We start from the raw sequence: 16,040 nt of genomic DNA, 5'->3' as shown, positions 1-16,040 counted from the left end.
CGTTATGCATAATTAAATAGAAATATTCTGTGACAGAAAAAATATTTGAAATATTTGAAAGAAAACTCTTTATGCCAATGCTTATACTTTTTTAATTATTAAGAAAATGTTTCTCTAGAAATACAAAGATATAAGGTATTAAGATGCTTTAACATTTTATGTCGAGTCCATGTTGTTAGTTCGATATGTATTGTTTAATACAAATCTAACTCTACTAAGAAGCGGAGAAGATAATATATACATATTTTTTATATTATACATAGTACAAATTTAATTACTTATTGCTTATCACAGTAGCAATAATGTTTGATATTACAAATAAGTTTACAGTTTACAACAAATGATTATTGTGTCGTTAAGCTGAATTAATTTATCTTCATCGACATTTTTAAATTCCTTACTTTAATAATAATTCCAATTGGTTTTTGTTATATTTTTAATTCTTTAATTTTAACTTTTAATGAATTAACATAAATGGAAGATAGCAGTTGAGTACAAAAAAAATATGTTCAAAAAAAATAAATTCTAAGTTGGAATAAAATTATGATAAATGTTAAGATAAATCTAATGCTTAAAAAGATGACAATGTGAAATTTATTCAAGTTCGTACAAACATATCGAACCCTTACATCCGTGGATTAGTAAATTTCGAAACCTTTCTGAGGATCTATTCCGCTAATCTATCCGGGGGAAATTTTAATGCGATGCACACTTACCTGGTTATAACCGACTGTTGACGCAAACTGGTCACAATAACTTGACAGTTTTGCTTAAATACCGTCGGTACTTTATACTACTAGAATACAACCGGAAGCGCAGGATCAGACAGCCCGGCGCAAAACAATACTAAATTTATTATTCACCATTTGTGCAAATGTTAAGATAATGTGGGTCGAAGGAGAATTCTGCTAGAAACATATGTCACGCACTATTATCTATGTAGACAGTAGAGATAAAAATTTGCAATTGACATTCATCGAATGATGAGCGGCAAAAGTGCGGGTAAAAATAACGTGCATTGATGGGAAATTTTACATAGATCACATATTTGTTCGCCATCCATTTTTCACTGTAAGTTCCACATAAATTGAATACACATTATATACATGCCTATAAAATACGACAGATAATTTATTACCAGTAAACATTCTTCTAAAACGTAAAAGTGCATAACATCATCATTAATCGATAAACTGCAGTGTTGAATAAGTATATCGTTTGCACTACATGCGCAACATCTATATGCCTGTGTGTAATATTTGCGTATGACAAGTTTGTATAATTATTTTAAAAATATGACTAATATATATTGTCTGTATTATCTCACCGATTAACGCATTACAAAAAAAATCCACATGATGCAATAATAAATTCGTAATTGGAGGAACGCTTTAACATATATGGGAATATATATTAAAAATTTTAATTACAGTCTGCAATCGGTTCGATTTGCTTATAAAGAAATAACAGGTACAAAGTATAAATCGTTACATAATTGTTACGAATAATACAATATTTTTACCGCACGTGGCACTATTGTTCAGAAGTCCTTCGCGATATCATCCGTACCCACAGTCTTCGCCAGCCTGCGCTTTTTGTTCCTGTATAGAGCGTGACGTGTGTGCCGTGGACAACATTGTGGTTGGTCCAATAATTATGCGATGCACTGCCGAACTTTTCTGATAAACTTGCGTTTTCGCATGAAAAAATTGCCTCGTTGCCGCATATGTCGCATAGATGTTGCTTCTCTAAAAGACAGAAATATATTTTCTTATACTTATTTTTGATAGTAAATGTGATTTTCGCGTATTGATTCTATAATAAAATTATAATATGTGCACATATCTGATCATTTCTTAGCAAAAATAACCATGCTCTGTAATATTGATGAAACTCATGGCATAGATAGTAATTATATTTCTATTTAAAATAAAAATATAACATAATTTAATTTATTAAATGTTCAAAGTGTTTAGCTATTTACTTGGAACATTCTAAAAATATTATTCAGAAAGAGATCAAAATGATTAAAATTAATCGCGTTTTTTTATATATTAAATCACAAAACTTTATGTAAACCATTCTCTATATGCTGTCACGCGCAAGGTGAACTTGCGCTCGTACGGCACGAATTAAAAGACGAGAATGCAGGGAGAGAGAACGTAAGCTCTCGCGATTATCTCTCGATTAGCGATTGACGGTTCGCGAATCGCGAAAGAGTTGTGAGTCAGAGGCGCGCGCAAAGGCAGCGTCAATTACGAATTAAATTTGTGAGAATAAAACGACAATAAAATTCTTCGAACATGAACCGATAACATGACGATGGATATCGATAATCGTCTTTCACACGAGAATCGGCTAATTCGACCTAACGGCAGAGGAGCAGGCAGGGTTTTAAACTAGGGCCGTTTACGCTAATTACTCGAGAACGGTGGCGAGTAGGCGAGGAATTCAAGCCAAACATAACAATAAACGGCATATTTATTACTATTAAATATTAACAATAATAATGTTGAAATAATAACTTAAACTTTAATTCGAGCTGAATAATAAAAAAGAAAAGTGATGCAACAACAACGTAAATCCATAATCGACGCAATTAACGTAAACGGTGCTAACGACGTGACAGTGCAAGTTCCGCGGTATTCGGTGACGGTTTTTTGACGCGAACCAACAACGAAATACAATCGAATGAGCCTTCTCTAGCGATCGGAAGGATCGTTTGACTCGCACTACGCGAATAATCTTTGATGTAGCTCACAAAATTTTGTCGGCCGTAGTGACGTATCGCCGACGATACGATATATATCGCTCGTTTCCAACGACGTTGCAGACATATAAATATAGACAAATATATTTAACGGACAAGTATAACGAAGTAATTAATTTTTCACGACGCACAAAAAATGATCTCAATCGCGAAATTAACACACAATTTGCCTAACCGCTGCTAGGCGATACTTTGCATAAATCGGTGCAATTAATACGAATTTTTCTCGCGATGCAACTCGCGCTTTGACGCGAAAGCTTTGCGGCTTACCCTCGGTCACGATGTCCAAGAGGTTCTTACGTGAAGCTTCGGATCGCAGTTTCGCAACCCAGAGAGAGTGAGAGAGAAAGAGAGAGTGAGAGTGGGGGGGGGGAGTTCTATATATTATAATAGAATAATTGATAGCAAGGCAGTAGTTTATTACATTTTTCCTCCAAAAGTGGCACAACTAAAAAAAATTAAATTTTTCTTTTGATGATTAATGCGTTCATTAAATTCATTCATGATAATAACTCTATCTAACTAATGGAAATCATTTTTTTAATTGTGTCGCTTTTGAATCAAGGGGGCAATATATCGATTATAAATTCGAACTTATCCTGAAATACGTGCATCGTTATTAATAAACGTTTTAATTGGATAAATAGGATAAATGCGGATGTTCATTGTAATTATCATGCAAGTTCGGTTTTATGTTTTATTTATATTGCATATCGTAATACATGCATTACAACGATATCAATATTTTTTATTAATCGCAAAAAGCATGAAGATACAACGTAGGGAATTAGAGATAATATATTATAGCAACGTGGATCTTCCTTTCGGCATACATTTTCCCTCGGAGCGCATTTAGGGTTTGTCCCCGCATGTCGGTACCAGATCCGTGCCGCAAGTGCCGATGTTGCAATGCGGCGGTGCCATCACGCAGGGTCTGCCGTCGGGACAAGGCGGCGCTTCCTCGCAATTCTTTCCTGGCAGGTGCATGTATTCCTTTTCCTCCGCGAATGTCGTCGAGAGCACGACGGCGACGGCCATCAGCAGGACGATAGTGAACTTCATCTTTTATCAACTTTGATCACCTGCGAGATTTATGAAACGTTATTTGCGTAACGATGACATAAAATAATGGCGCGAATTGAAAATGTGATAAACGAGTAAATTGACAACCGATTGAAGAGCTTACTGCAACAGTGATCTAATTCACATTTTATAAAAAAAAAAATAAAAAATAAGAAAATAAATTCTAAAACTTCATAACTTTAGTTTGTTTTATTCGTCGTTTCAAAATGTGGGTTAGTTTACTGTTGCAGCAAGTCTTCTAATTATTAATAATTTAAATGAGAAACTGAATAAAGATTAAAGTAAAAGAAAAAAAATGTTTTCGTCTTCCAATGACGATTTTCGTGCGAAATGCGATCTACGTCACGCAGTAAATAACGATGCAAATTAAAAATGTGATATATCGTTAAAAAAACATCGAATCAGAGCGAATTCATTAAGACTTAAAATTCGAAATGAGTTAAAGATTAAAAAAATAAAATTTTATAAATTACGTTAAACATTTTTACTTTCTGACAAAGATGATAGGATTAAAATTTTAAATGGGGTGAATTTAAGATTGAAATAAAATAAAAAAGAAACAAAAAATACGTAAAATATTTTCTCATGAAGATGATCGAGGCAAGATTTTTTTTCGATTCGCCATGCCATTCGAATTCGACGTTACCTAAGCAACTCTTCGTGTACAAAGACGGAACCCGCACAAAGTCGACGTGGCACCAACGATATTCCAGAAATGAGTGTTCGCATCGCCTCGCAGTCGACGCGTTCTTATCATAGATATATAATAGACTTCACATCAGCTGATTTTTTCGGTGGATGGGGCATCTGTATAAGAGAGAAAGAGAGAGAAAATAGTAAGATTCCCTGTCACACATTGATTTAATGAAATTTATCTCAAAATCTCTTATTTTTCTAAAATTCTTGCAAATGCTTACTGTTATCCAAATTACCTCACTATTCAAATTATCCCGCTATACCCTAATACATTTATTACTATTAAGTATTAACAATAATAATGTTGAAATAATAACTTAAACTTTAATTCGAGCTGAATAATAAAAAAGAAAAGTGATGCAACAACAACATAAATCCATAATCGACGCAATTAACGTAAACGGTGCTAACGACGTGACAGTGCAAGTTCCGGTATTCGGTGACGGTTTTCTGACGCGAACTCAACGAAATACAATCGAATAGCCTTCTCTAGCGATCGGAAGGATCGTTTGATTCGCACTACGCGAATAATCTTTGATGTAGTTCACGAAATTTTGTCGGCCGTAGTGACACTTGCCGACGATACGATATATATCGCTCGTTTCCAACGACGTTGCAGACATATAAATATAGACAAATATATTTAACGGACAAGTATAACGAAGTAATCAATTTTTCAACACGACGCACAAAAAATGATCTCACCCAGCCGCGAAATTAACATACAATTTGCCCAACCGCTGCTGGGCGATATAAGTACTTCGCGTAAATCGGCGCACCAACACGCGCTCGTTTGCATGATCATCACACGAATTTTTCTCACGACTCAATTCGCGTTTCGAAGCGAAGACTTTGCGGCTTACCTGGTCACGATATCCAAGAAGCTCTTACATGAAGCTTCGGATCGCAATTCCAATAGCCGACAGCAATGCGAGATAAAAGACACTCACACTTGAGATCGTTCGCTCACATAAAACTGAAAAATATTGCATCGCAAAAGGGCAGATGCGACACCATCACCAATTGTGGCAAAATCGATCGCAAAACGTGAACGCGGCCTCGTCGGCTTATTCATGGCTTTATGTGATACTGAGGGCTATTTCACCGATACATCTCTTTCGTCGGCGCACCTTCGCGCGCCTCTCCGGTCGCGAGTAGTTCACCGTTCGGACCGGGGGATTGCTGAGCTCATGTATTCTCTATTTCGCTCTCTAAATTGGATTCGCGACCACTCTCGTCGGGATCACGCAAAAGCATCGTTATCGTTGATTGCGCTCGATAGACGATCGATGGATTCATCCCCTGTTCGGAGTTGCGCAGTGTTGCGGCATATGACCGTAGCCAATAATTACGGACCGTAGCACAGACCCATCCCAGGCATAGAGATGTAAAAAAAAACGTTTTTTTTCTAATATAATAAAAATATAAAAAAACATTAGAAAAAACGTGTTTTATTTCATTTAAAAAATATATAAATTTGTTTTTTTTTCTAATTCCGATAGCACGACTAATTAATTGTAAATAGTAATTATATAATTATATAATTAATTTTAATGTGATCTACATTTAACTTTTACAAAAGGAGAATCTTTTTAATTCTTTTTCTAAACAGCTTTTTCTTAAGTTGAATTTATTATAATTATTCATTAAAGTTCTTGCTTCAAAATATGTTTTAGAATCAATATATTGGTTTTCTCATTCTGCATAAAGGTTAAAATGATATTTCAAATATATCATCTATAAAATAAAAAATCATAAAAAATTAACTTATATTAAGCAAAATATAGATATTAAATAGATAGCTGAAAAAAAAAAATTTTTTTAAGAAAAAACAAAGCTCATGTTTTTTTCATAAAAAAACAAAAAAAACAATTTGATTTTTTTTTCTATTTACAACTCTACCCAGGCATGATCGATTCGACGTCTATAGATCAATCATTTCTGCTTGGAATCCGCCGCATCAGCGCACGCGGCCCTGCGACGCTACCCAAAATTTCTCGAGTGCGGACTGAAGCATTCCACAAGTGTATATCACACCCTCGACCGATGGACGGCTCCTTCTGCACATCCTGATATTCCTGATAAGTCCTGGCAGCCTCTCCAAGCTTCCCATTGATGGGATGTTTGGCAGTCTCGCTATTCAGGGTCCCATTATAATAGAACAATTAATAGCAAGCCATTACTTTATCACTGTCTTCCTCCAAAAGTGACACAACTCGAAAAATTAAATTTTCCTTATAAAAATTAATGCGTTTATTCAATTTATTTAATAACTCCATCTAACTGATGGAAATCATGTTTTTTTTAAATTTTGTCGCTTTTGAATCAAGGATACGATATATCAATTATATTGATAATTTTAAACTTATTCTGAAATATGTGTATCGTCAGCGTTATTAGTAAAGGGCTTAATTTAAAGACGGGGGATAAATGCGGATAATTCATTGTAATTATCATGCAAATTCTGTTTTATTTATATTGTACATTATACATATATAACATATATTACAACGCACAGATATTAAAACAAAGTTTTAAAGTACATTATGCATAGTAACAGTTTCTCAAAGGTATAGTATACTAAGTATAGTTAGTAATTTTTGATCTGTCTTAATCTAAGAATCATTATTTCTGTCTTTATTAAAAACAAAAATCAAAGTTAAGACATACAGTTCTTATTAACGGAACTGGAAAGATGTTTACATCAATTATATTCTTAAAAGTCTTAAAGATTTTATATCTTAAGACAAAAGCTTCGAAATTAAAGGATCTTCTTTTATTTTATAATATTGCAATGTCGGTTATTATAACGGCCAGCTCAATTTAAGTTATAAATACTTGCGATTGTCGACCCACTTGAATTTCTTGCAATGGTTCTTACATTCCGTATCGTCTCCAAGTCTGAAATGTGTATGTTCCAATTAAGCTTAGCTGGAATTTTTCTATTTTAAGATATATTTAATACATTAAAAATAAATCAAATAAATTCTATACGCTATATATCTTAATTCAAGATTCTTTAAAAAACGAGTTAAATGAACTTAAAGTTTACTTCTTTGAACTTGCGATACTTATAAGTAAGAATTAATCAAATAGATAATAAATGTTAATAAATGTAATTTGTTTCTTACTTATAATCTCCTGTCGGGCACACACATTATAACGTCAATATCAGTTCTTGTCAATTCCTCATAAAACACTTGACACGAACAAGAACTACTATTTTAATTATTAACGTATATTTAGTACCGACGCGTGAATGAGAGAAAATAATTAATTATTACTAATAAATGATTGTTATTGTTAATAACAATTATTGTCCGTTAGGTAAAAATTTACGCGGTAGAAAATATCAAAGCCGGGACTGATTAATCAGGTGATTGAACAACATTTCTCCGTACGCTTCTACGAATATTAATTTGTATTACAATACGATGGTATTCACTAACGTAGTCAACACTGTAGGGCAGCGATAATAAGTGCGAGATCTATGGGACGTTACCGGGATTGAATTCAAGGGCGAACACAACTTGAATGACGCCTATAATCTGCATCTGCAAACGCCTTTGTCGCAGTGACCGCCTCGATAGCGGCGACCGCGGCTATCACGCATTCCCAGGCATCTGGCCGCGCAAAGACTATGGTTAACAGGCAACCAGGACAGAAGATCGCAAAGCGCGCGCCGGTTCCGAATGGGCGGCAGATTCGACGGCACCTCGTCATACACAGGATCCTCGATGATAGCTGAAACAATTTCTTCACTTTATTTTCCGATAATGGTAAAGAGTATCTAAAAGGGGAGATTATCGTAGGATATTACGTTTTATGTGCGTTGTACGAATATCCTGTGTCTCAAAAGAATTAGATTAATACAGGATGACCTTGCTTGCGTTAGACTAATGCAAAAGGAGGTTTCGTTAAGGACGTTCATACATTTACTTGTTTTATTAAATAAAATTTTTCTGTTTCAAAAAAGAATTTTGCAATAACTTTTAATTTTGAAATCTTTTATCAAATAATCCTTAGCATTTAATTGATTCAAGAAATAACTTTTTCGTTTCTTAAATCATGTATGTACTAATGAATATTGTTACTATTATAGTATACATTTTCCAAAACCAAAGAATTATCTCTTAAAAGAAAAACCCACTCCCTCGCCGTAACCTCTTTGCATAACCCTTACGACTCACGACCTATGACCTGCGTGCATGAATCGCGCGGCGCGATTACCGGCGTTTCGCTTTCCCTCTCCCTTCCGCGAGACGTTTACTTTTATTTTATAAAAACAAACTAAAATTAAATAAAATTAAGAAAACGTTATCCATAAAGAATATTTATATATTATATTTAAAAATATATTTCTCACGAGATATAACTTTATTTTTGAAGCAATAAAAAAATTTTTTACATTGAAAATATCGAATATTGTAAAGTTACATTTTTTAAATAAAAATATTGTGGCGATTGCATCGCCACTTTCTCGAAGCCAATTACAATATATAAAGAAATAAAACATTTCGAAAAAATATCGCGTGAATCCGAAATCATACACGCGTGTACACAGAACTCAGCTGATCAAACGGAGAAAAAAAGCGTAAAAAATTCAAACAATTCATTTCTTGATTTTTCTAGAGATTAGAGGTCAGACAATAGACAACGAAAATGAGTTGGATTTCTTAACTGTCGACTCGCGTCGCGTGCAGACACAAAATCTTGTCCGAAATTATAATAAAGAAAAATACCAAAAACTCTTTTTTAAAAAATAAAATGTCGCACGTTACATCTTTTTTATACCAAAAATATTTTTTAAATAAATAATTATGTATAACTTTAACTTTAAAAAACCTTTCTAAAAAAAGTTTGTTAAGATTGTTCAAAAACAAATATGAGATCATACAAGTGGCCAAGTATTTGATTAGACAAAGAAAAAAAAAATTTTTTATTCTAAATCAAAAACATTTTTTTAATAAATCGTTTAAATCATCCAAAAGTATATACAGAAATAATTTAAATGCATTCAAAAGTATATACAGTAATAAGTTTAAAGCCATTATCTTTTCAAATAATTTGAAGTTTCATAAAACAGACTTAATTAAAAGCGATTAAAATGACCAACGGGATCAGTGAAGCAAAAACTTGGCATGCCCACATTTCATTAGATCAATGTGTGATAATAAAATGTATCTTAAAATCTCTTATTTTTCTGAAATTCTTGCAAATGCTTACTGTTACCCCACTATTCAAATTATTCCGCTGCAGTACTCTATAGAAGTATAGACTCTTCGATTCGGTACATGTCCCTCAGTCGAATGTGTGTGTGTATTTATTGATGAGTAATAATGTTACTGATTAACACACACACACACACACACACACACACGCACGCACACGCAGACTGCAGAGAGGGTATGGAGTCATTAAATATAAAAAAATTACGAACCGTGGAGTCCTAATCTCTGCTGATACACATACATTCGACTGAGGGTGACATACCGAGACGAAGAGCCTATTTCTATATGCAATGTTAAATTTATAGATCTTTCAGGGCTTTAAGGAAACGGCTCATACGATTAAGCTGTGCCCATTGAAAGATTTACTCAGAATGACGAGAATACTACACATATTAAAAAATTAGCCAAATCCACAGAAAGACATTTTTCCATAAGAATGGTGCAAAGTCCTTTCACTTTATAACTAGAATGCCTTTCTTTGGGGATCTCTGATGCCATATTTTCAGTACTCTTTCGGTACTTGACAGGCGAGGTTCATCGGAACCAGGTATGATATTTTTATGTTCACGTTCTAGTTGGGTGATGTTCTTTTGGCAATCGCCGAATTGAACAGCGATGCTGAGGATGAAGAGCGCGAAGAGGCAAACGAATACACGTGGCATCACGCTGTCTATTCACCCAGATTAAATGATGGCAAGGCAATAGAATCCTATTAACACACATAACGTCCTAATCGTCGATAAATAAATCGAGATGAGAAAGATAAATTCCAGTATGAAATAAACAATTAGCTCCCACAGCGATTTTGAATTTCAGATATTAGAAAAGAGATGATTTATTATGTATAATTGCAAATGGAAAATATTCTGACATAAAAAAATATTTAAAAGAAAACTCTTTTATTTGCTAATGCTTATAATTCTTCAATTATTAAGAATTTATTTCAAAAAATGCAAAGATAAAAATTAAGATGCTTTAACAATAATTTATGTCGAGTCTGTGTTATTTAGTTCGATATGTACGAGTACTGTTTAATACAAATCTAACTCTATTATGTAGCAAAAAAAATATAAGTTTACATTTTTTTTATACGTAGTACAAGCGTCTAATTACTTATATATCACTTATCACAATTGTAAGAATGTTTAATGTTTACATAAGTTTATAGTTCATAAAAAATAATTATTACTGTTAAGCCTTTTGTTCATTCTAGTACATCGACATTTTTAAAATCCTTATTTCAATAATTCCTGCATATTTTTTTTATTTTTTAAATCTTTAATTATAGTTTGAAATAAATTAACAAACTTTTGGTGGTTACAAAGATAATTACAAAAAAAAATACAAATTCTACTTTGAAATAAAATTATAATAAATATTTAAAAAATGTTATTATAGTTTGTAGTCGGTTTGCCGTACGAAAATCGTACGATTGGATAATGCTCGAATTGTGGATCAGAGGCTGGTTAATTTCGGGGTGTCACGGCACTCGAGAATTTATTGTCTTTATAATTTATTTCACACTGTTGCACAGAGTTAAAACAAAGGCAGCGTAATCAAAATTGATAAATCGCGCGTTCGGTTTTAATGTCACAAAAAAGGTAACGATAAGTGAGAGATTGCCGTCGATGCTCTCTCGTCGAGATATTACCAAAGACAAAAGCGTGTTTTCGGAAAAACAGGAAATCTCAGCCCTCCATCCCGAGCTATTCGATCCATCAGGTCGCGAGGGGCAGAGGCCCGATATCGACGATATTACCAAATATGATAATATCGAGCGTGTTTCTTTCCGTGAGCAAACTGTTTTTTGCGTTGCTTGGGGTCGAAACTTTGTAAAAGATCGATCCCAAGCAACGGTTACAAAGTCAAGTGTAAATGATCTGTCGACGCTCTGACATACTTTGTGCTTTTAAAAATCTAATAACTAAAAAGAGCTGACAATGTGATAAAATTTATCAAGTTGTTGTACAAACACAATAAACCTCTAAAGATCCGTAGATTAATAAATTAATAAGTTTCAAAATAATATTTCTGTTTTAATCTATCCGCGAGAAATTTCATGATGCAATGTACATACGCTTACCTGGCTGTAACTGATTGTTGATGCAAACTGTTGGCCACAACAACTTGACACTCGCTTAAATACTGTCGGTACTTTATTCTAGCAAAATGCAAACGGAATTGAATAGCCCAGCGCAAACAATATTAAATTTAATATTCAACATTTGTGCAAATGTTAAGATAATGTTGGTCTAAGAAAAATTCTGCTATAGGAACACATGTCACGCACTATTATTATTTATGTTGATAATAGAGATATCTCAATAGAGTTGATAAGAGAGATAAAAATTCGCAATTGACATTCATCAAAAAAGCGGCAAAAATGTGCAAAAACAATTTATAATTAACACAATGTGTATTGTTCAGGAAATTTGACGTAGATCACATTGTCCATCTTTTTTCTCCATTTATTAATTCCTTATATAATTTCCACATAATTTGAAAACGCATTACATACCTGTAGAATGCGTGACAGATGAAATCGACATGCATGACGGATCGACATCGTTCCACAAGTGTATATCACACCCTCGACCGATGGACGGCTTCTCCTGCACATCCTGATATTCCTGATAACTCCTGGCAGCCTCTTCAGGCTTCCCATTGCTGGATGTCCGACACTCTCGCTATTCAGGGTCCCATTATAATAGAACAATTAATAGCAAGCCATTACTTTATCACTGTCTTCCTCCAAAAGTGACACAAAAATTAATTTTTTCTTTTGAAGATTAATGCGTTTATTCAATTTATTCAATAACTCTATCTGACTGACAGAAATCATGCTTTTTTTTAATTTTGTCGCTTTTGAATCAAGGATACGATATACCAATTATATTAATAATTTTAAACTTATCCTGAAATATGTGTATCGTCAGCGTTATTAGTAAAGGAGTTAATTTGGAGACGTGGGATAAATGCGGATAATTCATAGTAATTATAATGCAAGTTCTGTTTTATTTGTATTGTACATTATATATAACATATATTACAACGCACATATATTAAAACGTAGTTTTAAAGTACATTATGCATAGTAATAGTTTCTCAAAAGTATAGTTAGTAATTTTTTATCTGTCTTAATCTAAGAATCATTATTTCTGTCTCTATTAAAAATCAAAATCAAAATTAAGACATACAGTTCTTATCAAGAATAACGGAACTGGAAAGATATTTACATCAAGATTATATTCTTAAAGATCTTAAAGATTTTATACCTAAGACAAAAGCTTCGAAATTAAAGGATCTTCTTTTATTTTATAATATTGCAATGTCGGCAATTATAACGGTCAGCTCAATTTAAGTTATTAATATTTGCGACTGTCGACCCATTCGTATTTCTTGCAATGGTTCTTACATTCCGTGCCGTCTCCAGGTCTGAAATGTGTATGCTCCAATCAAGCTTAGCCATAATTTTTATATTTTAAGATATATTTAATACGTTGGAAATAATTCAACTAAATTCTATACGCTATATAGTCTACGAGATTCTTTAAGAAATCAAGTTAAATAAACTTAGAACTTTTACCTCTTCTAAACTTGAGATACTTATAAGTAAGAATTAAATAGATAATAAATGTTAATAAATGTAATTTATTTCTTACTTGCAACCTTCCGTCGGGCACGCACATCGGAAACACTGCGGTCCCAGTACGTTGAAATATGTCTTTCCGATATTGAAAGCCCAGAAGCCGTTGACGTTTTTCAGACAATCATAGAACTTGTAGTCGCAAACGCAAGCGGATCTATCAGAAAATTAAAAAAATTTAATAATAAAAAAATCGATTAAGAATTATCTATAAAACTAACGCGAGCCAAATAGCTTTCTTATTTCGTTAAAGGATAACGTTTATACATAATTTGATAACAAAATATGTGCTAGATTAATTTTGCATCTATAACGTAAAATTTATGTTTGATATAATAGTTAAGTAATGCAAGCACTGCAGAATTTTTATTGACGTTACGATAATAAGAAAAGTTCGACGACAGATACGATTGTTATGCGACAAACGTTGAGAGTAATGCGTATTATCTTGTATTACGTTGCTTGTTCAATTACTTTGTGAAAATTCCGTTGTTCAAGAGATTGCCCTCCGGTTCGCCGGCTAAGATATTGTGAGCGCAATTATCATGCTCTCTGCAACAGGCGTCTGTTTGCTTCAAAAAACCGAGATCATCCTCCGTTTTTGCTTTATTTCCATCACCACACCAGACTGTCCCTAACGCACATAATTAATGGAATAAAATAAAAATGATGACACTAGAAATAAGCCACTTATTATTCGTAATTGCAAATTTAAACCAAATAATTGCCAATCCTTTTTTGTCATAAAAAAACAAACGCACTTTACTTGCATAAGTATCATTATCGTAATTAATTTCTCAAACAGGTGAAAAGTTATAAATTAATATTACAAATTAATAGTCAAGAAATATATGCAATTGATTAAAAAAATTAATTTTGTTTTCCATACGTAGTTTATATTTTATCACACAGTTCCTAAATGGCACATATCGGTTTTAGGATTGATGCGACAGCAATGAAAACTTCAAGTTAACGCAATTACAAAAATGAATACATTTTCTACAAAAAGGATTAATTTAGAGACATTGATAGAAATTTATGATATTGAAATATTGATTGACTTCGTTTTCGACAAATTCAAGATATGTATCCAGTTGCATTCAGTTTATAAACTTCATGCATCGCAAAAATTAAAATTGGAATTTTCGCATCTGCCTTATTAAATTTATCTGGAAATATTTGATCACGAATGTGAGAGAAAAAAGAACTTCCTATAGCAAAATTGTATCAGCAATCAATTATCCCATTATTTTTCTCGTGGAATTTTCCGGTTCTGTGATAATTTGCAATGTGATGACTCTTCTTTTTAAACGACATGCAACAATAAAGAGCATGTTTCTTAAAACGTTTAATTCTTTCACGATCAATATTGATTTTATATAATAAACTAATTTCATATAAAAATTGATTTAAACCAATGCTATTATTTTTTGTAAAATCAAATTTTATTCCAGTTTTTGTAAACTTTATAGATGTTTTCAATTCTCAGAAGAAATTCGCATTTTATAAGTGAGTTAATTATACGAGTTTATCCACAAAATTAATAAGCCATTAAAATGAAACATCTGGCGTTTATTTGCGAATTACGTAAAACAATCGTTTATATAATTTTTTCTTCTCAAATTATCAGCATTTCAGATTGATGAGCTGTAAAAGAAATGTAAATTACTTCATTACGTCATTAAACAGATAATTCCATTTGGAATTAATCGTTTGCACACGTTGCACCTAAATTTAATCGTTTACACACGTTGCACCTAAATTTAATCGTTTACACACGTTGCACCTTAATCCAAATTTTGTGCAATGACGACAAAAATAACATCTTTGTATCAACGTAATAATGTGTTCTGCAAAGAATCAAAAGCACTTGTAAAAATAGTACGGTAATCATTGAAATTCAAGGTAACATTATGCATTCCCAGAGAGAAATGATTGATTTATACGATATCGGTTCGACGTAAATAGACCAATAATTTTTTCTTGGGTTAATTAACGTCAATTCACCAATCTCTGAAAATATTTAACCGACCAAATAATATAAAGTATTTTACTGAAAATATCTTTCTGTATATGCACAAAGGTCCTAATTCTTTAATATAATTATAGATCTTGAAGGTAGCCGCCCGTGTCTCGTAATTCGCAAATATTTATCTTTTATTATGTTTTCGATTTTTTTTATTGTTGTTCCTGTAAGAGACTCGTTAATCGTCATAAAAAGGGCTCATCGCAAAATGTGTAAAATCATTAATTTAGTCAATTACCTAAACTCAAACATAGAATCCGTAAATTTGCAAAAAAAATTCATCCTTTCTTCAGTTTCTATTTTCCGCATAAACGTAAACTCACTTTTCTTGAAAATACACTGCTCAAAAAAATTATGGCATAGAAAAATTTTGAGCAAAAATTGGTCAACTTTGGTTAACGGTAACTCCGCGAAAAATCATCGTAAAATGATGAAATTTTTTTCAAATGAAAGCTTGAAATCTCTACTTTAAGATACTGTGAGTCGATTTTAAATATAATGCACCCCTGTTGCTGTTAACTCTTAAATCTGAGAGCATGTTTGTCACACTGAAAATTGCAAAGTTTGAACGAGTGCACGGACTTGCTA

At 32.7% G+C, this 16,040-nt stretch overlaps 3 protein-coding genes across 3 annotated transcripts in view; all 3 read right to left on the bottom strand.

Annotated features, from left to right (window-relative positions):
* The window catches only part of LOC105449845, a 13,677-nt gene extending 1,750 nt beyond the window's left edge, over window positions 1–11,927 (bottom strand). Inside the window, exons 1-2 of the mRNA XM_011689252.1 lie at window positions 11,864–11,927; window positions 10,253–10,489 (exon numbers count right to left, since the gene is read on the bottom strand). Of these exons, the coding sequence (XP_011687554.1) occupies window positions 10,253–10,442 (190 nt within the window). The 5' untranslated portion in view covers window positions 10,443–10,489; window positions 11,864–11,927. The remainder of the gene's footprint in view (window positions 1–10,252; window positions 10,490–11,863) is intronic.
* Window positions 3,501–4,578, bottom strand: LOC105449844. The gene is made up of 2 exons (XM_011689251.1): window positions 4,500–4,578; window positions 3,501–3,852 (listed from the first exon to the last, which is right to left on the bottom strand). The coding sequence occupies exon 2, from the start codon at window positions 3,830–3,832 to the stop codon at window positions 3,623–3,625; it is 210 nt and encodes a 69-aa protein (XP_011687553.1). The 5' UTR covers window positions 3,833–3,852; window positions 4,500–4,578; the 3' UTR covers window positions 3,501–3,622.
* Window positions 11,928–12,775: 848 nt separating the features above from the next.
* The window catches only part of LOC105449843 (phospholipase A2-like), a 4,981-nt gene continuing 1,716 nt past the window's right edge, over window positions 12,776–16,040 (bottom strand). Inside the window, exons 3-5 of the mRNA XM_011689250.1 lie at window positions 13,901–14,060; window positions 13,443–13,583; window positions 12,776–13,215 (exon numbers count right to left, since the gene is read on the bottom strand). Coding sequence (XP_011687552.1) covers window positions 13,146–13,215; window positions 13,443–13,583; window positions 13,901–14,060 — 371 coding nt within the window. The 3' untranslated portion in view covers window positions 12,776–13,145. The remainder of the gene's footprint in view (window positions 13,216–13,442; window positions 13,584–13,900; window positions 14,061–16,040) is intronic.

This window comes from Wasmannia auropunctata, unplaced genomic scaffold (genome assembly GCF_000956235.1).
Source record: "Wasmannia auropunctata unplaced genomic scaffold, wasmannia.A_1.0 LD336071.1, whole genome shotgun sequence".
In the NCBI taxonomy this organism is placed as follows: domain Eukaryota; kingdom Metazoa; phylum Arthropoda; class Insecta; order Hymenoptera; family Formicidae; genus Wasmannia; species Wasmannia auropunctata.
Note: the sequence above shows the minus strand (reverse complement) of the source record. Positions and strands in the feature narration are given on the sequence as shown.